At 53.9% G+C, this 22,969-nt stretch overlaps 7 protein-coding genes and 1 non-coding gene across 8 annotated transcripts; 3 read left to right on the top strand and 5 right to left on the bottom strand.

Moving 5' to 3' along the window:
* Window positions 1-184: 184 nt before the first annotated feature.
* On the bottom strand, window positions 185-718 carry VTN49DRAFT_3198 (uncharacterized protein; the record flags this gene model as incomplete). The annotated part of the gene is made up of 2 exons (XM_069411007.1): window positions 185-592; window positions 647-718. 2 exons carry the CDS (start codon window positions 716-718, stop codon window positions 185-187), a joined length of 480 nt encoding a protein of 159 aa, XP_069268476.1.
* Window positions 719-1,349: 631 nt separating this feature from the next.
* VTN49DRAFT_3199 (uncharacterized protein) lies at window positions 1,350-1,838 on the top strand (the record flags this gene model as incomplete). The annotated part of the gene is made up of 2 exons (XM_069411008.1): window positions 1,350-1,599; window positions 1,654-1,838. The coding sequence occupies 2 exons, from the start codon at window positions 1,350-1,352 to the stop codon at window positions 1,836-1,838; spliced, it is 435 nt and encodes a 144-aa protein (XP_069268477.1).
* A 2,114-nt stretch (window positions 1,839-3,952) lies between these two features.
* VTN49DRAFT_3200 (uncharacterized protein) lies at window positions 3,953-6,178 on the top strand (the record flags this gene model as incomplete). Its single annotated transcript, XM_069411011.1, has 3 exons — window positions 3,953-4,610; window positions 4,663-4,955; window positions 5,009-6,178. The coding sequence occupies 3 exons, from the start codon at window positions 3,953-3,955 to the stop codon at window positions 6,176-6,178; spliced, it is 2,121 nt and encodes a 706-aa protein (XP_069268478.1).
* A 2,018-nt stretch (window positions 6,179-8,196) lies between these two features.
* On the top strand, window positions 8,197-8,270 carry VTN49DRAFT_t39. The gene has a single exon. It is a non-coding gene; the product is annotated as a tRNA-Ile (tRNA).
* A 1,919-nt stretch (window positions 8,271-10,189) lies between these two features.
* Window positions 10,190-11,830, bottom strand: VTN49DRAFT_3201 (uncharacterized protein; the record flags this gene model as incomplete). Its single annotated transcript, XM_069411012.1, has 2 exons — window positions 10,190-11,607; window positions 11,665-11,830. The coding sequence occupies 2 exons, from the start codon at window positions 11,828-11,830 to the stop codon at window positions 10,190-10,192; spliced, it is 1,584 nt and encodes a 527-aa protein (XP_069268479.1).
* Window positions 11,831-13,973: 2,143 nt separating this feature from the next.
* On the bottom strand, window positions 13,974-14,531 carry VTN49DRAFT_3202 (uncharacterized protein; the record flags this gene model as incomplete). Its single annotated transcript, XM_069411013.1, has 3 exons — window positions 13,974-14,027; window positions 14,082-14,179; window positions 14,366-14,531. The coding sequence occupies 3 exons, from the start codon at window positions 14,529-14,531 to the stop codon at window positions 13,974-13,976; spliced, it is 318 nt and encodes a 105-aa protein (XP_069268480.1).
* Window positions 14,532-14,972: 441 nt separating this feature from the next.
* On the bottom strand, window positions 14,973-16,648 carry VTN49DRAFT_3203 (uncharacterized protein; the record flags this gene model as incomplete). The annotated part of the gene is made up of 3 exons (XM_069411014.1): window positions 14,973-16,160; window positions 16,209-16,449; window positions 16,506-16,648. The coding sequence occupies 3 exons, from the start codon at window positions 16,646-16,648 to the stop codon at window positions 14,973-14,975; spliced, it is 1,572 nt and encodes a 523-aa protein (XP_069268481.1).
* Window positions 16,649-17,613: 965 nt separating this feature from the next.
* Window positions 17,614-22,949, bottom strand: VTN49DRAFT_3204 (uncharacterized protein; the record flags this gene model as incomplete). Its single annotated transcript, XM_069411015.1, has 8 exons — window positions 17,614-19,461; window positions 19,515-20,372; window positions 20,424-20,879; window positions 20,935-21,012; window positions 21,064-21,610; window positions 21,676-21,776; window positions 22,069-22,771; window positions 22,852-22,949. 8 exons carry the CDS (start codon window positions 22,947-22,949, stop codon window positions 17,614-17,616), a joined length of 4,689 nt encoding a protein of 1,562 aa, XP_069268482.1.
* Between the last annotated feature and the right edge of the window lie 20 nt (window positions 22,950-22,969).

A 22,969-nucleotide genomic window follows, 5' to 3' on the forward strand; every position in this document is an offset into this window, starting at 1 on the left:
AGGCTCCTCTTGAGCTAGGCCCAGTTTCTGCCTAAGGCAGCTACAAGATACACGGTGCTCACTGTTTCCACTCTCCAGGATCATTGATCTCATGCAGTCTAGCATCTTGGTAGAAATACTCGTACGTATCATGGATATCATCGAATCGAAATCAAGCCGCTCCCAGAGCAGCAATGCATTGATCTCATCGTTTCCCCTTCTTTTTCTTCTTCCCTCCTCCCCCGCCGCCACCGGCCGCACTCGCAGAACCTGCAGCCGCCGGCTTTGTTTCCTCCTGCGGTGCTGCAGCTGCAGGAGCATCCGTCATCTCAACGTCTGCCGTACTTGTCCCTGCCGGGGGAGCTGTCTCGCTTGAGATTTTCGCACCGCTCGCAAGCTTCCCCAAGCCTGTTATTAGCCGGCCGACCTCTGCGGCTTTGTTTGTGCGGTATTTCAAGCATATCCCTGCAACAGGATTATAGGTCTTTAACTCGAGAGTTGCAATCGGCGCAGCCGGTGTCGCAGTTGGCGTAGCCTCTGTTGAAGCGGATGCAGGTTTCCTGGAATTTCTTGACGGTCGAGAAGGAAAACTGTATTTCGTCGTTATGCGGGTCTGCAATTGAACAATTAGCCAGCCTATCGTGAGAGTCAACCATGGATCACGCACATCATTTGGATATGCCTCTAACAGTTGCGAGGACTGTTCCAAGAATGCCTGGGATGTGGGTAGGTACGGCATGACGGGCCCGAAACAGTCCTCAGGACATCAACTGAACGAAGGTATCTGGTTTACAGACGAGAAGATGCCCCAGGCAGAGAAGTCGTACGGGCCTGTGTCTCTTGGGTTCGTGAAGAGAGACCTGGGTGTCGAGCTCTTCTGGCCATGCAGAAGAAAGCTTGGCATATGATTGATGCCTCAGGAATCAAAATCCAGAACGTCCTCACCAGTACGATTCTAAATACCTTCGCTAGAGACGAAGCTCTTCTGTTACTTTGTACTGAGATGTGACCCGAGATATTACTATCTCCCCTAAAATGTACCCCTTAAAGTTCCTTCCCAAGTGGTCTCACATGTTTCACTTCTCAACGCCCATCTACATGGTTGATTCTCGTGTCAATGAACCGAGTGGTCTGTCGCCTATGTTGCGACGAACCCACAGGGTTTTTACTACTCACGCAGAGTTTAGCACGTTGTTGAAGCCAACAGTGTTGATCGCAGTTGAGAAGCTTTCAATGCGTGAAAACACCCGTTCAGAGAATCCAAAAATATTCACCTCGAAATGAGATCCAACTGAAGGAGCGAATGTTATTGGGGCTTCATTTACCGTCAACGCCCAGCCTATTCAATCTGGAGCTTTCAGGAGCATTTCATGCATAGGCCGACGAGTCGAGACAGCGAAGTCTACCTGAGCCCGAGTATTGATCATGCAGAAGCCATCATCAATTCATTTGCATCACGCTCTCAGGCTGGGTCAATTTCCACGGTGTCCACTGCTGCCGATCCAAAGATCAAATTGCTGGACTTGACGCAACAGAAACGACCTCCAGCTCAGATATATCAGGAGTCTACTATTTGGGGTTCCCCGGCCCTGCGGACAATTGATTGCGAGAAACTGGCAGGTCCTTTTTTTTTTTCCTGTTTTTCTCTCAACTCGCTAACACAAACCAGATCAGTCAAGCCCGGGGGCTGGGTTGAATTCCAGGACTGGGACGGCTACCCCTACTCGGAAGATGGCAGTTTCAACGGTACCGACCTTCAACGGTATAACAACGAGGTCTACGGTGCATTCGAGATGGCCGGCTACGAGATCCGTCCCGGTGTCAAGCTGGAAAAATGGTTCAAGGACCCTAGCTCGTGAACGTTCACGTGGAGAAGTTTGTCGCTCCCCATGGCGTCTGGCCAAAGGATCCCCATCTTGTCGGTTTTCCCTTGCCTCCAAACAGGAGCCAAATAATAATTCAGTACTGACCTCTTTGCACAGAAAAAACTTGGTGCCGGGGCCCAGGCTGGGGCTGAAGCCGGCTATGATGCTGGAGCCCTTGCTGCTCTGACGCGGTACAAACAGTGGTCCAAAGAGCAAGTCATTGCTCTTGCCAGCAAGGCACGCGCCGACAGCCGAAAACGCAATATTCACATGATATTCAACTTATGAGTGCAATATCGCCATAGCTCTAACGCAGCACTGCGTTTGATAGAGCTAACAACGAATGACGTCGCAGCTATGTTGTTTATGGCCAGCGTCCCGAGAATTGACCAAGGTGAAATCTGCAATAAATAGGACCACTCCCATATGAAGGTACCTACACAAATATACAAGATCGTCCAGCACCACGTGCAGTCTTCTTGGATTTTCTGTTTGGAGCATGGTGAAGAAGCAACTAAATTCAATAACAGTGGCTGGATCAAAACACGTATTAGGAGTACACCAGGGAACTAAACAAAGATCTATATCTGGAGACTGCAGAGGGCGAGAGCCTCTCCCCGAAAAAGTCTTGAACAATAGCCTCTCCTTTCAGACGCCTGAGCCTCAGTTTTAACCGTTAGTCATTGTTGCGCAACATTTTGGTACAAGTTTCCGTTGTAATCCTGTTCACCAATATCTTTCAAAAGCACGGTAGATTCTCGCGGCCAGTAATTGAACCTCCTTTCCGCCTTGCCTTGGCCAAATGTTGCAGAAGGGACACGTAGCATCTGGCCTCGTGATTCGAATGCTCATCCATTTCATCATTGGCACTCACAAACCACGCACTGGCACTTCAGAGAACAAGCAATCTTATTTAACAGGATGGATTTGGCATTAAAACCCCAAGCTCTGTCCATAAAATTAAAACCCATTGAATCGCATAGCTCATTTTCACGTGACTTGCCTGGAATGTCGTAACCCTCATCACGTGCGGAACTGTGTGTGCAGAGTGAAATTTTGACAGTTTGTCCGGTTCTCAGGCCCCATTGAGATCAGAGAGATGAGAGAGCTGACACGTCAAATCCGATCCAGTTGTTAACTTTGGGATCGTCCCACGAGGAAGAGGAACCCTGCAGGGCATTCCCCGCCAGTTAGTCACCTTCGGGCCTAGACAAGGAGTTCTGCGGCTAATGAACTTTAGTTCCATCTTCCATCGGGCAGCCATTCTTTTCCTCTTCCGCTTTTCCGTCGTCTCGATTCGCGATTTTCCTCGAGTTCATCGGTTCTTCAAGACTTAAGTTCGTCTCTGTATAATTATCTGCACGTATCGCGGGTAAGTATGTGATGAACGATTTTCCGACCTTCCGATCGTCACCGCCCAGGCACCCACTCTTCAGCCAAACTCAAACCCCGCTGCCTCTTTGCGGCATCATGCATATCAAATCTGCCACCCACCCTTAGTCGCTTCTCGGCCCGCAAATCATGCCGCCTGGCCGACAGGGGTGCATGACCCCCACGGACGGCAGCTGACCCTGCTTGGCAAATTTGGCGCATCACATCTGCTGACTGGTTAATTCTCCGGTTCCCAGATCTGGCTATGTGCATTGCCTTGCATAGCATTTCCGAACGAGTTATGACTGGCGTTCGTCGGCTGTCTTGACTCTTTGACCCTCGGGCCATAGTGCAGCAATAGTCGATGCTTAATTCCGTCACTCGGTTTGGTTCGAGATCGCGCGTTTCGTTTCTAGAGCAGAGGTACCCTTAGTCCGGTGACGGCGATAACGGTTCGCCCCGCGTGAGAGAACGAAGGACTCTATATCGAGTTGCGGGGTGACTTACCGCGGAAATTCCTTCAGATCAGACAGCAGATTTGGGCCGATATCTATACGGATGCTAGACACCTGGACTACTGGTGGTCGCTGAAGATGGCACAATCGTTTCTGTGACAATGGCGTTCGTTTCACCGTCGGATCGAACCCACGCCAGTATCGCATAGAACGCAACCTTGTCCTGTCGCAATCTAGTTGGGGAATCCCGGTTATTCACACAATCACTGTCGATCACTCAGAATGGACGAGTCGCCGGGATTCCTGATAGACTATCTCCAAGCCGCCATGCGGCGGCACTCCGCCGAGGATCTGCTCGCCATGGATCCCGAATATCAGGATGGGAATCTCTCCGATGGCATGCCGAGTCCGATCGAAGAATCGGAAATTACAGACGAGGCGCAACAGAATCCCGACGAAAACTCCGAGAGCGATGCCTCGAGTACTAGCGGCGACGGTGGAGTTGAACCGAATGTCCCGCTTTATGTTCCTGAGTTTGGACGGTACCTTGAGCGATTTAGCACGTCTGCCGGCAACGGCGTTTCCATTGCCGAGTTCGCCGAAGGTGACGGGAAGCTGATTGATGGTGACTACACACCAATGTCAATGTCCATGTATCGAACGCCGTCAGTGGGTTCGTCGTCCACCAGCGCAGAGGACAGCGATCTCGATGATACGAGAAAATTCTACCTCGGGCTCGACACATTTCGTTGGCCCGAGACCATGCAGGGATATGCGCGTCGTCGGTTGGCGGAAAGCGAGAGCGCTTCACGCGTCGACGACTGTGAGCTGACGCCTGCGCCCTCAGCTTCCGATCGAATGGACACGGACCCGAGCAGCAACTCTGAGGATACAAACCCGAGCGATGACGACGATCACCCCGGCGAGATGCTGGGATCAAGTGAGCATTGCCAGTCACCTGTTAGAATATGCAGATGCTGACGATAATCAAGCACATGAACGCAACCTCACCGTTTCTCAGTTTATTATCCTGTGGCTCGGCCGGGCAGTCACGCAACCTAAAGGCACGCCGGGTCAACTGCGGCGGCCGTCTTACGAGGCGCTAAATGTCGAGAACTGGGAACGCCCGACCAAAACCCGGCGCCCGCAGAACTATCAGGGAGATTTCTATGATTTGCAGCAGATTCCCTGGGAGGAGAAACTGCATGTTAACCGAGAGGATGCCCGGGCACTTCGAGACTCGTGGTATACGTCTTACCACAACGTAGAATACACGCCGTCCAAGGTAAAAACATCGTAGCCACGTCAACTAAAGAAATAGATGGCTGACTCAAGCAGGATGCACTCCGATTGCCCAACGAGGAGAAGAACTTTCTCGAGAAAGCAATGTACATGCAGCATAAAGCAACGATTGAGCACTTTCAATTACGGAATCTTATGTCAGTGACATCGCACAACACAGTGTGCTTTGCCTCGGACTCGCGAGTGCTGTCCTGGGTACCCGCATACAACGATCTCCGCTGCGTGATTGACCTTCAGCATCCTGCACCGGAAACGGGGTTCTATGCGCCGGTCAAGATCTCAACGATGCGCAGCAGCCAAGGAATCACGATCGCGGGTGGGTTCTGCGGGGAGTACAGCATGCACGTGGACGGCGTGTCGGGTCTCCACCACGGCTACGTCACGCAGAGCCTCAATGGGATCACCAACCACATCGAGATCATCCCCGCACGCACACGGGGCACACCGCTGGCCGTCTTCGCATCCAATGACAAACACGTGCGGATCCTGGACTGCGCGACAAACCAATTCATCGCAGAGCACTCCTTGGAAGCCCGCGCGGCAGTCAACTGCGCCGCGACGTCGAGCGACGGGCGACTGCGGGTGCTGGTCGGTGACTCTCCGGAAGCATGGGTGGTTGAGGCCGAGACGGGCCGGCCGGTGCAACCGCTGCGCGGCCATACCGACTATGGGTTCGCCTGTGCCTGGGCGCCGGACATGCACCACCTCGCGACAAGCAACCAGGACAAAACCGTCAAGATCTGGGACGCGCGCATGTGGCGGGTGCTGACCACACTCGACTCGGACGTTGCGGGCTACCGTTCCGTGCACTTCTCCCCCGTCGGAGGCGGCTCACGGACTCTGCTCCTCTGTGAACCCGCCGACCGCATTGTCGTCGTCAACGCCCAAACCTACCAGACGCGTCAGGTGCATGACTTTTTCGGCGAGATCGCCGGCGCGGGGTATACGCCGGACGGCGGCGGGATTTGGGTGGCCAACGCAGACGAGACGTTTGGCGGATTTATGGAGTTTGAGCGGCGCTATTGGGGGCAGCGGTTCGGTGTGCCGGATCCGAGTGATCCTCCGGGGTGGCGGGAACCACCCTGCGAGTGGCGGGCTGAATCCGAACTGGATTGGGATGAGCGTTGCGTGCTGAATGCGTCGGAACGACGATTACGGTTTCTGCGGGCGTATAGTGATGCTGCACATGATGACCTTTTACTGTGACCTGTGTAATTTTTTTTTTCTTTGACGGGACGGTTTGTGTTTGATAGATACCCGGGTTTAGAGATTGATGAGTATTTACATGACCTGTACGAGTACACGATGTTTTAGAGAAGCCCATGGAACAAGTCCCAGCAAGACCAACAACACGATACAAAGGTAAGAAGACCAGGCCCGAGATTTCTTACACCAACATAATACCATCATCGACGACCAATCCGCACATAAAATCCTAAACCAGTTCTCAACATCTCCTCGTCAAGGGAAACGCAGGAGGGGAGACAAGTCCACATTTTAATGCTGCGTTTCCTTCTTTTGGCCCCAGAAACATCGAAAGAAGTATGATGATTAAACCATACTCAACAGCTCCGCGCCATGCAATATGCAAAATAAAAGGTTTTCCGCTCGAACGGAGTAAGCGATGTGCTGGTCTCCGTCGATCCTACCTTCTCTTCAACACCAGCAGTCGGCCGGCCGCCGAGAAGAGCAAGGGAGGAGCGGCTTTGGATATGGTATAAGTCATATACCATGAGCTGGGACTTCTGATTATGAGCCGTATTATAACAAAAAAAAAAAAAAAAAAATAGATTGAGGTAAAGGCCGCGCCTCGTAGACCAGGGGGATGCGGAGATGAATATGTTGGGGACCCAGGCGCGCAGGCCCATAGGCCGCCAGCGGCAATGGCAGAATATCAAGTATCTAAATAAATAAAATGGGATGTACTCGTAAATTTGAGTACATTTACTGCTTTCCTGCCCAGATCGGTCAGTTCGATCGTGATGAATATTACAAGAGCAGTGAAGCATTTCACCCACCTACTAATAATCCAGCAGGAGCAAGCTGCGCCGTGATATCCAATTGGTGAACTGCGCAAAGATTGGATATGTGCTCGATTTTCCTCCGGGTTGTGGAACTCTGGCTTTTTGTTCCGGACGCTACTATAAAGTAGCATAGTAGCGATACCATCCTTTATCATCTGCGTGAAGGTTTTCGACACGAAGCTTGGGGCCTTCGGATTCGAGCTCCCTCTCTAAGAGGGCACGGGGGGACTTGGAGGAGCATGCAATGCCCCATGTATTCCAGAGGGTAAAAGAATGAGATTGAATTGGATTCCCCTTTGTGGATGGCATCAGTTGTCCTTCACGCTGTTGCTGCATGTATTGCAATCGATCTTTTAAACTTTTATTGGCAGGTTCAAGCCAGTCTTCGAAATGAGTATTGTCTTGAGCAGCAGCCCTGCGGCGATCGCAGCAAGAGGGTTAATTGACCATCGCTGAAAGGGCCCGCCAAAGAGCGCAAGGCGACGATATCCAAGACAGGCCGGTCATCTGCATCAGGATCGCGGACACACAGGAGTCCTAATCAGGAAGAGTGACCTCTCAGAACCTGAGTGGAATCAATCCCGTAGGCCTCTGTGTAGCCTGGAGAAACGGACAGTTAGGACCACGGACCTGACCGGCCATTGCCGACATCATCCATCATACCCTAGGCCGCATGTAGGAATAGCACAGTGGCATGATCCGCTGGTAATGGGCCGCAATTGGTCATGTACGTTAGAGACCCTTCCTCGGGGTTCAGAATACAGGCATACTCTCTCATGATGAAGGTCATATACCTGCCCCGAGAAAGGTTCCGATATAACTTTTCGTCCTTAAATAAGATCAAGGACTTTGAGTAGATGTAGACATTGAGAGAAAGAAACAACGTCCGAGGATGGGAAGAAGGGCCTTATATACCCAGGGATGGAGCCCTTGTCCTACTTCTTGTGGGAGAAAGTCTCACTGACAACTACAAACAGCGCATCTCGTCACTGGTGCAAATTCACGAAAATACAGAGAATAGCCCAATAGACGTCTGTCTAGCCGGGAACTGTGGATATACATTCACGCTTCTCACCGGAGACAGGACATTGGTGCTCTGTGTGTGTGACGTCGTCTGTCCGTGATACTCATTGGCAGTAAGTTTATTCTATCACTTCTGAGCCCAGGCGAAACAGCTTCTCGCAGGAGAGACCACCATCTGGTCCCATAGCTCAGTTGGTTAGAGCGTCGTACTAATAATGCGAAGGTCGAGAGTTCGAGCCTCTCTGGGACCATTTTTTTATTTGTTCCTTTTTGTACCCTTTTCTCCTTGCTTTCAGTTCTTTTTCATCCGCACTCAGGTCAATGCTGAACTCGTTCTCCAGTAGTGACTTGGAAAAGTTTAGGACATTTCCATCAGACCGCTAATATGGCCAAGTGCATATGCCCATAAAGCTTCAGGTCTTCATTCACAGACAACATAACTCATGTCGATGACCAGGGCCGTCCATGACCCACAATTCGGTCAACAAGGCAAATCAACCCATACTCAACACTTCTGGATCAGAGACGGAGTAGTAATGATTGGAGTCCGGTAGGTACCCCCCCCCTCTTCCTCCCAGCAGCCATGGAAGGAGTATGATAATAAATCATACTCGACGCCATCACGCTCGTGCACTGGGAGGACACAGTACGTTCGGTGTTGAACGAGATGCTAGTCTGCTCCCCAGAATCCGTTCCCAACCAGCATCGCGGGTAGTAGCGACTTCGGGACATATCCATCGCCGCGCCTGTTCTGCCTGCCATATTATAAACAGCAGCATGAGCGAAAACGCATTCGCAGACAGAGGATAAGAAGCCAAGCTGCATCTTTGCGTAATCGCCAGCTCGCCCCTAACCCTTCAGCAAGTTGACCGCCCGCAGCATTGGAGTGAACGAAATGTACTTTGATCATCTATTCAGAAGAGTTACCATGTTTGCCGTGATGATGACGACGGAGAAGGGCAGCTCACGCACCTACTAGTAATCTAGGAGGACGAGTCCAGCCATGATATCCGACTGACGAACTTCTCAAATTGCCCGACACAGAGGTGTATGGTGCTATATCTCTGCCGCAGCTTGGTGCCGAAAGCACAGAGTAGTATAGAAGTGATATCTTTGTAAAGTGGCGGAGCAACGGACAATTCTTTCTTACGCATTACATGTGATGGCGACGAGGAAAGTCATAGATACTATGTAGTACCTCCAGGACCTGTAGGAAAAGGATTGCGCTCGTTCCCATGCATCGTCCCAATTCTCGTAAGATGCTGCGGTTTTAACTGTTCACGTTTAGATCCGCAAGACATATGTGTTGCATCTTAATACTCCGCACATACACTTGCATGTTCTTTCATCTGACACGGGTGGAGGACGTAAAACGACAATATCCAATACGGGCCATTGAAGATGACCATGCCCGCACCACTCCCGAATGCTTGAATTCGATCAACATGTCAGCCTCCAAACCTGGAAAAAAGTGAGAGCACCACCCGGACAGGCCATGCTGATCTCATCCGGTAGCCAAGCCAGCATGTAGGCGAACAATGTAAGTAGTCGATCCGGCCGCAACGAGCATGGGACTACGAGAATGGTAAGGAATCATCTCGGATTAGGTATGCCCTAGTTAAAGTTACATACCATACCGCAAAAGGGTCCCGACGGAATAATTTTCCACCCTTAATAGCTCTCATGATTGAATGGCCGTTAGAATAGATGTTTGTTTTCATGATCGGTGCTGGTTAGTGACGGCCCAGTGTACAGTCTTGGCTCATTGGGCAGCTCATCGCGTTGTAACCCAAGGAGCAAATGCCTGCGTCAGGTCTGAGAGTGAAAATTACCGAGGTTTCTGCAAGTTAACACAGCTAGAGTTGGAACACAAATGGCAAAGCTCTACAGATGCAGATCCTTGGAATAGCCTTCGATTGCATTCCGTGGCTTTGCATCTTGCCGGAGATAGTTATTGCAAGCAAGCCCGAAACCAGCATCTTGTCTGTTTCGTGAACTTTTCACATTAAAAACCAAAAATACTGTACAATCAGGAATACCGACAAGTGTCACCTGGTTGAAACTATGGACAATAAAAGACAGACAAATAACTATGTTACTAATGGAACAAATAAAGTAGCCAAACAATCATGAAAACCCGGTGACCACATGTCGCTCTATCCCCTCGCATTTAGAACAGGTCCGGCACGGCCGAGAAGCAGCCAAAGTTCTGCTCAATGCCGGCCGGCTTCCACAGGTCATCCGTGTAGGAGAACAGGAAGGTCGTGTGCTTGGCGTTCTTCACGATCGAGGAGATGGCCTGAACCTGCTGGTCAACGCTGGCGATGGAAGCACCAAGGCTCTGGGCACCGCCGTGGGGCCAGCCGCACTCAGTGTTGACGGCCTCCTTGCCGGGGCAAGCATTCTGAGCCAGCTGGATCTGGCTGTTGACGAACTCGCCGGCCTCGGAAGCCTTGACCTTGCCATCGAAGAAAGGCTGAGCCTGGACGCCGAGGAAGTCGACGACCGGGCACAGAACATCACCGTACTGCTCCCAGATGTTGACGGTCTCCGCAGTCGAGACAGGGCCGTTGTAGCCGGCAGCAGACAGCGCCTCCTTGCAGCTCGAGATGAACTGAGCGAGGTCGGCAGCAGAGCACTTGCCACCCTGCAGAGCCTCGTTGCCGATCAGGACGTACTCAACCAGCTCCCACTGGCCCCAGGCGATCAGGTCATCGACCTGCTTCTTGGCGCCGGCAATGCCGCTGCCGTCAATGAAGACACCGACGGCCATCTTCAGACCGTGCTTCTTGCAGGCAGAGCCAATGTTCTCCAGCTGGTTGCAGTCGGTCGAGTAGACACGGACCGACTTGAAGCCCTTCTGAGCGATCTTGGCAATGTCGTTGGCGACGTCGCCAGCAGACTTGCAGCTCGAGTCATTGTTGTAGCCAGTGTAGGTGATACCGAAGTGCTGGCCGCTGTTGCCGGCAGAGCCGCCGGACGGCTTGGGCTTGGGCTTAGGAGTAGCCGTCTGCGTCTCCTTGGGGGCCTCCGTCTCAGGAGCGGGGGACGCCGTGGAGGTGGCCGGAGCCGGGGCCGGGCTGTCGGTGGGCGCCGGGCAGACGTAGGTGAAGGACGTCTCCGTAACGGTCACGGTCTGCTCGGACTGGGTGTAAGTGCCGGGAGTGACGGTGGCGGGCGTCGGGACGACGACAATCGTGCTCGTCGGAACGGAGGTGGTGCTGGCACCAATGGTGTAGGTGCCGGCCGACGGGCAGACGTAGGTGGTGGTGTGGAGCACGGTGGTGATGGTGCTGTCGTGCGTCTCCTCGGCAGCAACGGGGCAGACGACGGTCGTGGACTCCTGGACGACCGTGGTGACACCACCATAGACGTTCTCACCAGGAGACAGCTGGGTGGTGGTCGGGACGGGGACGGTGGTCTCGGCCGTCACGGTCCAGGTGGAGGCGGGGATGGTGTAGGTGCCCGGGTTGTCGAAGACGGTGACCGAGTTCACCGGCAGGTCCTGCGTGACCGTCACCGTCTCGTAGGTGGTCGACTGGACGGTGGTGGTCTCGGTGCTGGTGACGGGCTTCTCATCGGGGACGACTGTGGTCCAATTCGTTAGTCACGTTGCACGCATTTCCAGATTCGGGCAATCCCTACTTGTGGCCTCGCCCCAGTAGGTGACGACGCTGGTGGTGCAGCCGCAGGACTGCTCGGCCTGGTTCGAGCGACGCTGGTGCAGCGAGTTGTGAGCCAGACGGTGGTGGTTATCGGCCAGGGCCGGGGCCAGGAGGGCGGCCCCGACGGACAGGAGAGCGCCCTTCATCCTCGCGGAGTAAGAAGAATGAACTAATAAATTATCTTTCTGCGAAAGAAAGACGGGAGAAGCAGAAGGAGAGCCCGCTGAACGAGTGAAGCGGTGGTAGGAACGAGTGGAAGGCACAAGAACGCCGGATCTGCTAAGGGAAGAAGAGGAATTGGGCGAGGACTAATATTAGGGAGAAAAAGGCTGCCCAGCAGGAGGGGGGACTTTTAAACTGTTTATTTGCGGAGTTTCAGGGCGGCGGCCAACGCCAATTTGGTAGGCAAATCTCATGCAGGCTTTGGCTTCCACTCAGGGGCTGCGCTAGGCCGCTCTGGGCTTGGCGAGTCAGGAACCCCTCACCGCTGATTGGCCGCCGGTCGGGCTGTTGATTCCGCCCAGTCCGCCTCCTTCGGGCCAAGCGCGCGGCAGGATCAAACCACATCCAGCCGTGTGTGCCGGGATGGTTCGCTGATTTTCTCCGGACAGGAGCGTCTCCTGACGCGTCGACGGATGGATTTCTTTTTCCCAGTGCATAAGGTCATGCCTAGGTCAAACGTGGCGTCGGAGTCGACGTCCACGTCGCGGCGCTCTTCTGACGAGTGCCGGTTCTGGCCCCTCGATCCGCCACGCGGCCAACGGGTCGGCCTGGCCGGCCCGACCAATCAGGCCTGCAAGTCATCAATGGTGTTGTTCCTGGCGCTAACCCAATCGGGGCGGCCGCCCTGGGGTTAATTCCTCATGGCCGGGTTGCAGGAGGTTGGCCGTTTCATTTTGTTCGACTTGGGTTGCGAGGAAACGTAACGGTAAATCCGGTTACAGACCGTGTGGAGTCTGCGGCGAGTCCAGACTAATCAGCGCCCTTCCTAATATAGCTCTCACCGTATTACCATGAAATTACCCGTCCGCGTCCAGGGACCGAGAGAGCAGGAGCAACCATTGCGTGTGATTGGGCTGGTGTTTATTCCCGCGCCGCTTCCAATCAGCTCTGCTCTCCCCGCTGATTTTCAGTCGATCCAAGATGGATGACGGAGAGAGAAGGCAATCAGGATCGATTAACGATGGCCGTCCTCCCTATTATTAGGAGACCAATTTCTGGTTTGTCCAAGATGCAGTCGATCGGGGGAAACAATCGAGAGCATCGAGCATCACCGCTTTGTTCCGCCGGACCCTGCCAGGGCCGGTTCTCTGCCAAGGCTCCGGGCGCCTCAAAAACAAGCTGTAACAGAGAATTAATACGGATACCACCATATTTGACTCTCGGGAACTCTGCCCCTGGACCTGGGGACAAGAAGCGGTCAGAGGGCAAAAGCGTTCGTCCGAGTTCCAGGAGTCTTGGACGTCTGGCCCCTGGGGATCACAAGGTTACGAGTACAGAGTAATAGTTCGTTCTATCTGTGTTTGGGTGGATGGCCGGCCCATCCATCCCGACCACCCGGCAACCTACAGAATGCGAAGAGGAAAGGTGATTGTGCGGTCTCGATGCGGATTTCTCGACATCTGCCCGGTCTTGCGAGACACGTGCGGTATGAGATTGAAGCCTCGTGTCGAAGACAGGAGGAAAGACGCCGCCACCAGCGGGGACTGAGAGGAAACTGAAGGCGTCCATCGGCCCGCTTGTCCTGAGCCCATCCAGGATAAGATTCCAGAACCGCTGCTGAGCCTCACTCGCGCTGTGAATAGAAATACATAGAAACTGGGCCCGAAATCTCAAAACGGACAATAATGGCGACGCATCCGTTCCTGGTCTCCGGAAACTAACCTCCTGACAATGGATTGAACCAGATCGACCGATCGGCACTGTCTCTCCACAGAACAAGGACGACTTGCCGTTTACTCCTTTAACCTAGTGATCAGCGTGGAAGAAAATCTGGCAGCGTGGCGCCGTATTTTCTTGCCGGGCTCTGAGAATGAACTGGATCTCCGCGGGACCAGATCAACAAGATCAACCTCGACCGGTATGCGGCACAGCTTGAACAACAATACAGTACATTGATTAAATAGAGGTATAGGTTAGTTCTACAGAATCTAAATGTTCATTGGCATCTAGCCTGGCTAAGGCTCTGAACATGGAAGTCGTCGGCTGGCACGGTCGGACCGGAGTCGCCGCTGAAGTTGAAATCTAGTTTATGAAATTGAAAACAGTCCTTTGCAAATTGCAAAAACATCAATCTATGGACCAATCACACCACGGAGCCTTCGAACATATCACAAGGTCAACCTATCCGAATGTCAGCTCACTTCACTTCTTCAACTACTCAACTGCCAGACTTACTCGTATCGCTATGCCGAGCTCATCACAAAGAAATCGGGATAATGCAAAATGAAAGCCAAACGGCGGCCGGACCACCCCAGGCCCATGGGGTGCAACTCCTAAACGTCATCTCTATCCATCGTCAGTCAATCACAGCTCATCAATGAGCAACCAGAGGATATCCCTACAAGAGAAAAAAAAGAGGAAAAAGAAAGATATAATCATTCATCATCGCCGCCACAGCCATGACAGAATCCCTCCATTCGACTGCGACTCATCCTCGTAATGCCGCTTCGCCCACCCACGCTCAACGTTGTACCGCTTCATGTCCTGTAACCCAGAGAACAGGCCTCGACCGGCGGCGTTACGACGGGCGGGTGTCGAAGGATCCCGCACCCAGTAGTTCTCGGTGTGGTCGACAGAGATTGTGTGCTGCTGCTGCTGCTGGCCGGTTTGCTTCTGGGCGGTCATATTGATCAATCTGAACGATCTGATCTGATCGGTTCAATACAAATCGCTTTGATTATTCTCAACTGATGCTGGATTGTACAGACCTCTACGACGACGCGACCCTTGTGGGTTTTTATATACACATGTGGAATATATCGGAACAGCTCTCGGATTCGGATTTTTTCGCTACTATATGATCTGATCTGAGCTGAAGATATTCCGGCAGGGCTCGTTAAAAGCAATATTGAATGCTTTGGCGATGCAATTGATATATGATTGTTTCCTTTTAGGGTAAATAGCTGGGTCGCAAAACGGCGGATCAGGTGATTTGAACGTCGGTCGTGATGTTCGGCGCCGAAGTAGACGAGGACAGGTGATTCTCTTTTTTCAAATGTCTAGCTTTTGATTCGTCGATAACTAACATACTACTACATAGATTCATAAAACAACAAGTGATTAAAACTACCATTTATCGATCTTCATGGTTCCCTTTTCTTCCAGATTCTGATGCAGCTTGAACGCCTGGGCCAGGATGTGCGGCTCATGGCCCATTCCCTTCTTGAGGCATTCATACTCGGCCCGATCAAAGTAATCCTGCAGGATGGGCTTGTAATCCGGGTGGGCGCACTTGTCGATGATGACGCGGGCCCGCTCCCGTGGGGACAAGCCGCGCACATCCGCCAACCCTTGCTCGGTGACGACCACGTCGAGGTCATGCTCCGTCTGATCCACGTGCGTGCACATGGGCACGATGCAGGTGATACCCGTCGGATCCGACTTGGTGGGCCGCGTCGACGGCGTATGCATGATACTGTATTTCGCATTGCGCAGGAAATCCGCCGAGCCGCCCAGGCCGTTGAGCATGCGGGATCCCATGACGCAGGTGGAGTTTGCGTGCGCGTAAATGTCCACCTCGACGGGCGTGTTCATGCCAATGACGCCCAGCCGCCGGATGATCTCGGGCGAGTTGGACACCTGCTGCGAGCGCAGCAGCAGCCGCGGCGAGTAGTGCTCCCAGCCGTCGTAGAACCGCTTGAAGCCATCCGGCGAGAACCGGATTGATGTTGCGGTGGCAAAGTCCAAATGGCCGCTGTCAAACAGATCCAGGAACGAGTCCTGCAGCACCTCCGTCCAGACCTTGAGGTTGCGGAAGTTGGCACCGCGGCTGAGGCCGCCAATGACCGCGTTGGCGATGTTGCCGATACCGGACTGGATCGGGAGCAGGTTCTGCGGCAGACGGCCGTGGTTGACCTCATGCTTGAGGAACTCGATTAGGTTGTTGGCGATGGCCTGCGACGTCTCGTCCTCGGGCGCGTTGGGCTGCGTCGCATCCGGGTAATCCGACTCGACGACGGCAACCACGCGCTCGGGATCCACGGGAATGTGTGGCGTGCCGATGCGGTCCTCGGGAGCCATGATCAAGTACGGCTTGCGGCGCGGTGGCTTATCCGATAGACTGATGTCGTGTAGACCTTCGAACGAGGGGGTTGCCGTGTTGACCTCGATCACCACCTTGTCTGCCATCTGCACCAGCTCCGGCGTCGCGCCGACGGATGCACCGGGAATGATGCCACCATCTTCAGTGATGGCCGTAGCTTCGACAACGGCCACATCGAGCCGATTATGTGGTCGGTCCCGAGTATACCACCCCTACGCCATTAACCCTCCCTCTCCCCTAAAGGATAGCGGGAAACTTACATATACCAAATCCGATGGAAACATACTCAAATGCTTATCAAAAAACTTGATCCGTCCCGCATTGATCCCCCGCGCAATATCCTTGCCCACCTGATGCGGACTCCGCCGCTCAATCATATCTAGTCTTGCCCAGCGGTTCTCCGTCTCCGCGCCGGACGATGCGCCGACAAAGAGATTGTACCGGAGTTTCCCTTGCAGGTTATTCTTTTCTACATGGTCGGCGAGCGCGGTAGGCACTTTCCTATGCATCTGTCAGCGAACATTCGTTTCAAAGTGGGATAGGGTAAGGAAACCGACTTTGGATATCCCACACCGGTAAACCCGGACCAGCCGATATATGAGCCATTGGGGAACAGATCAATCAGATCCTCAGCTTTGGCGAGCTTCTTGAGCATTGAAGGCCGCCGAATGCGGCTCTTGAGGATTGCGGAGGCGGACATGCTTGTTCTTCCCTTATCTCTTCCTCTCCCGTCTTGCTCTTTTGCTCACAGAGTAAGAACTATAACAGAGTGGAAAAGAGAAAAGTGTGCGTGAGAGGTACGAAAGTACAAAACGCCAGAGGAGGGGGGGAAAGAGGGGGAGACGCGGAGAGAGCTATCGGTATAAAAACGGGTGAATGGAGACGGGTTGTGTTATGTAGTTGGAGGAATAACGGGTCAATGGGTACAATTATCTGTAATATTTTATAAGTCGAACCACAGATCAATTTCAAATCGTGCCGGTTTTTTAATCTAATTGAATTCTAAACTAACTGATTGAGCTCTTGTTCTTAGACCAGATCCCTTCTATGGTCGATCAGATCTGGCGACCATGACGTCAACCCGCAGTCCGCTTCCTGCATTCCCGGCGCCCGAACCTGGAATTTGCTGCACCTGAGCCGGAAGCGTCAGGCAATGTGCATTCCGACAGATATACCACACGAGATATTCTTTGCATTCAAATTCCATTCCTTTGCATACTACTCATACAGCAAAGATGTCTGGTGGGACAGTCTTAGATCGGCTTCTCGGCCCGAGTCGAACCTGGTGATCGGCGCCGGCACCACTGACTGGCCGGCTCGGCTATGGCCCGGTTAACCCGTCGGGCACACGGAACCTCCGGGTTATCCACCATCTGTCATCTCTATAGAACAAAGTTCGAATCTCTCAGAACAAGTTAATTCAATGTTTAAGAAATACATTCACTAATCTATACATACAGAAAAAAAAAAAATGAGATGAGTGAGAAACAATCCAGCTCATAATTAGACCCGTTCTGATCCCAGTCGTCATCCGTTCAACGCCCCCAGACGCTGTAAGCCATCCTGATGGATCCTCAATCAATACATGCCGTCCGTCGATGGAGCGTCTTTCATCACAACATAGAAAGCAATTCAAATGAAACAAAACAGAATATCACTGCATAATCATGACTCAGCAGGCTCCGCCTCCGCCATCTCCGTGTCCTTGGGCTCCTCCGCGGGGGCGGGCTCCTCTTTACGCTCCTCCTTCGAGTCCTTATCCTCCTCCGTAGCGCCCTTGACCCACGCCCGGAACTGCTGGTTGGACCGGTCCACCTCGTCCTTGCTGAGCCCCTTGGCCCACTCTGGATTGTTGACATACTTTTGCCAGAACCGGTCGCGGCGGCGCTCCTCAACGGCCGCCCGATCCTTGGCAGCCCGCGCCTGCGCCTCCTCGTTACCGCCCTCTTCTTCGCTGGTACGAGCCGGCGCGGACGGCCGCCACCACCAGTCGTAGCTGCCCGGCTCATACAAAATGTGGTAGCTGTTGGCGCAGATGCGGATCACCAAGCCATCGTGGCTGACCAGCCGTCGGTAGTACCGCTCGTACTCTTCCTCCTGGTCCATCTTGCCAGGGAGATTCCGCCGCAGGAACGGCATGCGCATCCGCGAGAACGGAACGCCTTCAGTGGGGTCTCGCATGGTGTATGCCGTCACGTAGTAAGACCAGCGCGCCTCCTGGCTCAACTCCTCGTTGTCCAGCGTGCTGTCTTCCGCCGTCATCAACTGAACGTAGACCTTATGGTTCGAAGGGTTCCAAGTCACGCGGTAAATGTCACCCTCCTTGACCAGACGCTCCACCTGCTTCCGGTACTGGATCTCCTGGTGATGCGTCGTCTCCTCGCGGTCGCGCTCCTTGAAGAACAGGTTGATAATGTCGGCGCTGCGGTCCTTGGGATCGCTGTTGAAGACGCCCGCTGCGAAGCGCGCAATACCGCCGAAGATCCGGTCAAGGTTGTACAGCTGGTACCCACTCTTAAGATAGTACCGCCGCAACGTTTCCTCCAGGTGCGACTGTTCCAGGTCGCCCTTGATGACCTCCTCGCACATGCGCACAATCTGCTGGTAAAAGTTGGCCTTGGGGTCGCAATCGTAGAAGAAGTCCGTGGGCAGCTTGTCGATCAGCCCGAGATCATGCGCCGCCTTCGGCAGCAGCGCGCGCCTCACGTCCTCGTGCGCCTCCTTCTCGTGCAGCTTGATCTTGAGCAGACGGCCGTACAGCAGCTCAAACGTCCGGATGAAGCAATAGATGTTCAGGTTGCAGTATAGATGGTGCACCTTCTTCTCGTACGACTGATTCAGCGTGTACTCCCGCTGCAGATTGAAGTTGCCGTCACCCGGATGCTCCATCCACTTGAGGTCCGCCACATTGAAGGTCTCCGTGGGATCGGGAATCGGCGTCGACGGCACGAGCACCGCATCGCGGGGGGTGGCGGCAGGACTGACTGGCACTGATTCCTTGTCCGCACGACGCTCAAGGACGTCCCGCAGCAGCTCAAGTTTCTTGTTAACCTGGCTCCGGCGGCTGCGCGTGGTCGACGAATCATCCACCGCCATCGCGTCCTCGTCCATCTCCTCGCTTGGCGTGCAGCTAAGCACCTCATTCATGTACATGTGGAAAGTGTCGCGGTCCATGCCGAAGAAGATGGGAATGAAGTCTTTAATAAAGGCCATCACCCTCTGCGGATCCGCCCCGAAGCTGCCAGAGTTGCGATCAATAAAGGTCAACAACAGATGCGTGGCGTCAACGATGACCCCAAAGTCGGCAAACTCAAATTCAAACTGGTGCTTGGGGAGCTGGTAGCCGCTCTTGCGGATGTTGCGGCCCTCCTCGAACTTGGCTTGAATCTCATTCTGGATGTATTTGACCGAGAAGAGCTTCTTGTCCTGTCCTTTGTTGGTGATTGCTTGGTGGTCAAGGCTGCGCCAGAAAGCCTTCTGCATCTGCTCGCGCCAGACTTTGTCCCACTCGCGCTAGTTTCCGTCAGCAAAGTACGCTCAACAGGACCATGGAAATCAAAACTTACCTGGCTGGCCTTCCACTCCTCACACTTTTGCTTCAGGCGGTAGAGCAGAATTGGCAGCACATGACACGGGCGCTCAAACATATCCTTGATGATCTTCTCTCCGTGCTGCCGATCGTAGACCTTCTTGATCACGCGCTTGTAGATGGACTCGCTCTGGCCGCCCAGGCCCGGCGGCAGCTTGAACGCGGCCCGCTCCGCCTCCGACATGACCGTGAACTGCTGGACGATCGGCTCAATGAGCTGGATGGTCCGCGTACAAGCCTCAATGTGATGGTCATAGTCATGGCGGTCCTCCTCAATGCGGTGGAGAGCGTCCTCATACTGATTCTTACGATGAGCCACGAAGCCAGAATCCTCGGATTCCCAGGTTGGGTGGGACGCCCATTCGTCGTTCAGCACACTGCGGCAGAGTTCATCACGGCCGCTGCAGGGTTTCTGCCGCTCACGCTTGGGCAGCAAGCGGTAGCTGGGACCCAAGGACCGGCAGTGAGACAGGTTAACCGTGCCGGACTCCTGCTTCGGTTTCAGGTCAATGACGCGGTCCTCAGGTTCCTCAATGTGCATGAAACGCTTAAACCACGACATCAGCTCCGGGTTCGAGCCGATATACCCGGCAGCCCTCTTGACCAGCACGTGGCGGTCGATGAGGTCAGTAGAATACAAGTTGCACAGCTTGAGGAACTCCCCAAAGGTTTGCTTGTTGCCGATGAACTTCTTCACCCGGTCAAAGAAGGCAAACTCATCGTGAGTGGGGGTGAGAGAGAAAGTCGGTGGGATGGGCTCAGGCAGCGCAGGCACCAGTGTAGGCGATGGAGGCTGTCCTTCCGGGCCAGGTTTCGTATGAGAAACTTTGGCTCTCTGGGCTCAAGTTAGTCATGCTCAATACTAGAGACGGGAAAGACGACTAACCTTGTTCAAACTACCAGCCTGGACGCTGCCCGCTCGGTTGGCATAGTCACCCATTCTAGCAGAGTCGGTCACTACAGTAGTGGCAGCTCCAGGACCACCCCGACGCTTCTTGCTCTCCTTGCCAGAATCTTTAACATTGAACTGGCCTAACGGAGGCATCTTGACATCACGACCAGGGGTATGAGTCTGAGCAGTCGCTCCCGGGTACGGTTCACCGCGGGTATTGCTCGTCGGTGCTGGCTCGTCAATAGACGGACGCCCTGGCGGTGGCTGCTGCTTGGCCTGAGCAGCAGACTCTGGCAAGAACTGCTTGAAATCCTCCAGCAAGTCCGGCGCAGAGTTAAAGAGGTTGGTCACCTGAGCATACACATCCTGGATGGGCTTTGATTCACGCTGGTACGTTTGCAGAATCTCCAGGAACTGTTTGTAGATCTCCGGGGCGTTTGAAAAGCGATTCTAGCGGAGAGTTAGCAGCGGCAAAACAAAGCATTTATACAGTTTCAGATCTTACCTTGATCTTATTCACGTAACTGATCGCATGGTTGAACTCAACAGGCCCTCGCTTGTTCAGCTCTGACTGCGAACCACCCTGCAGCATGTTAGAACCCACTCCAGCCAGGTTGTTCATCGGCTGGTTTACCCCTCCGGCAGTCGGAGCGGAAGACGTCGGCATCATCGACGGACGCCCAGCAGAGGCCGCCGCGGCGTTTTGCAGCTGAGAAACACCGCGCTGCTCCTGCTGATGCATAGCCGCGGCACTGGCCGACGCCTGGTGCTCCTGCTGATTCTGATAGTCATAATGATGGTCCTGCGGCTGACCCTGGGACTGCTGCTGCCCATAGAGACCACCTCCGACAACGCGGTTACCGGGAGAATACGAACCGCCCAGGCCGCCCTGCTGCTGGTGGTGCTGGGGCTGCTGCCAGCCTGAACGGGGTGCATCGTAATAGTCACGACCCGGCGGCGCAAGCCCGCCCGGTTCTCCTACAGTCTCATAGGGACGATTACGAGACATCGACAGGGTGTTAGTCCCAGAAGGAGTGGTCACCCGGATCGCATCTGGGTTATCCTCGGTCCCGCACTCAATGCGGTATCCAGGAGGCAGGAAAGTGTTGAAACCCTGGATGAGAGCTGGATGACCGTTGAACAACGCGGAAACGCGTTGAATCACTCCGGGAGTGTCGATGCTGGAATTTCGTCAGTAGACCAAAAACAACCTGACAAAAAGCGGGGGATGCCGCGGTCTACGTACGCCTGGCTCTTGAAATCCTTCATGATGTCCAGGAACCGGTTGTACACATCCGGCTGCTCAGAAAATTGCACCTTGACCTGGTCAAGGTAGCTAAGGGCATCCTGATACATCGGAGTCATCAGCACAGGTTTGGAAACCGGACTCGGCGTCCTCATGATGAAATGACTGCGATGATCAAGCACTGTGTCCTCCATGGTGGGATGGGAACGACGACCGCCAGCCAGTTTCAGAAAGGACTCGAATCACACTCGAGAGAAAAACCGAACAAGCGACCGCCATTATTCAATTCACGCACGTCATGTGATCCAAAATGGAGGTTTTGTTTTCCCACCAGAGAAACACGCCAAGGCGGTCTGTTGCCAGTGTGCACGTAATGAGGGTATAACTACTTACATTCAAGATCGGCTGTTGGCCTTGCGCCAGAGCAGCAGCATTGCTATGGCCCTGCGACGGACCCGTATTTCCATTATAGCCCATCATTTGTTGCGAGGGCGGTCCCTGGGCATGCTGCATGTACGGACGGGAAGAGTTCTCCTGGTGTGAGGAATACAAACCGCCGGGCCCACCGGACTGCATGGTATTCATCGGCTGACTCGCCGGCGCATTCCCGCCCATATTCGAGAGCAGCCCATTCGGCCCGTGGATCGAGTTCGGCACCTTGGACGCCACCGGCTGGTGAATGGGGATGGAGCCGGTATGGCTCTGGACGGGATGATGCTGTTGCTGCTCCCGCTGGTGCCGCTCCATCTGTTCCCGCTCCCGTTCGCGCTGCTCGCGTTCACGGTGAGCCATTTCTTCCTGACGCTGCCGTTCCAGCATCTCGCGATCCCTCGAGTCCCGTTCGCGGTCACGATTCAGCTGAGGCGAGGGGTGCTGCATGGCTTGATTGATGCCCGGCAGCGAATGTCCGTGCGATGACTGCCCATGTTGGCTGTAATGCGGTGGTTGGTGTGGACCACCGGGGCCTTGGGTCAGATCGGCGAGACCGGGTAATGAGTGACTGGAGGGCTGACTGCCGGCGTGGAAAGGGCCACCGGACGGAGGAGGGAGAACGGGGGCGTTCTGTTGTGACGAGGGACCCTGTTGAGCATTTTGCCTGAAAACAAGCGCTGTCAGCCTCAATTCGCTCAGGTATGATCGAAGAGCTCGGCTTGATCTCCATCTCGAGGTACTTACCCAAAGGATCCCAGAGGCCTCGGCTGATCCATAGCCGGGTGCGACGGCGGTCCTCCAGCAGAAGAGTGCCAGTTGTCGTTGCCAGATGGCGGATTCATATCAAGCTGGCGACAAACTG

This window comes from Thermomyces lanuginosus, assembly GCF_041956635.1.
Source record: "Thermomyces lanuginosus strain ATCC 200065 unplaced genomic scaffold VTN49scaffold_28, whole genome shotgun sequence".
NCBI classification, from domain to species: domain Eukaryota; kingdom Fungi; phylum Ascomycota; class Eurotiomycetes; order Eurotiales; family Trichocomaceae; genus Thermomyces; species Thermomyces lanuginosus.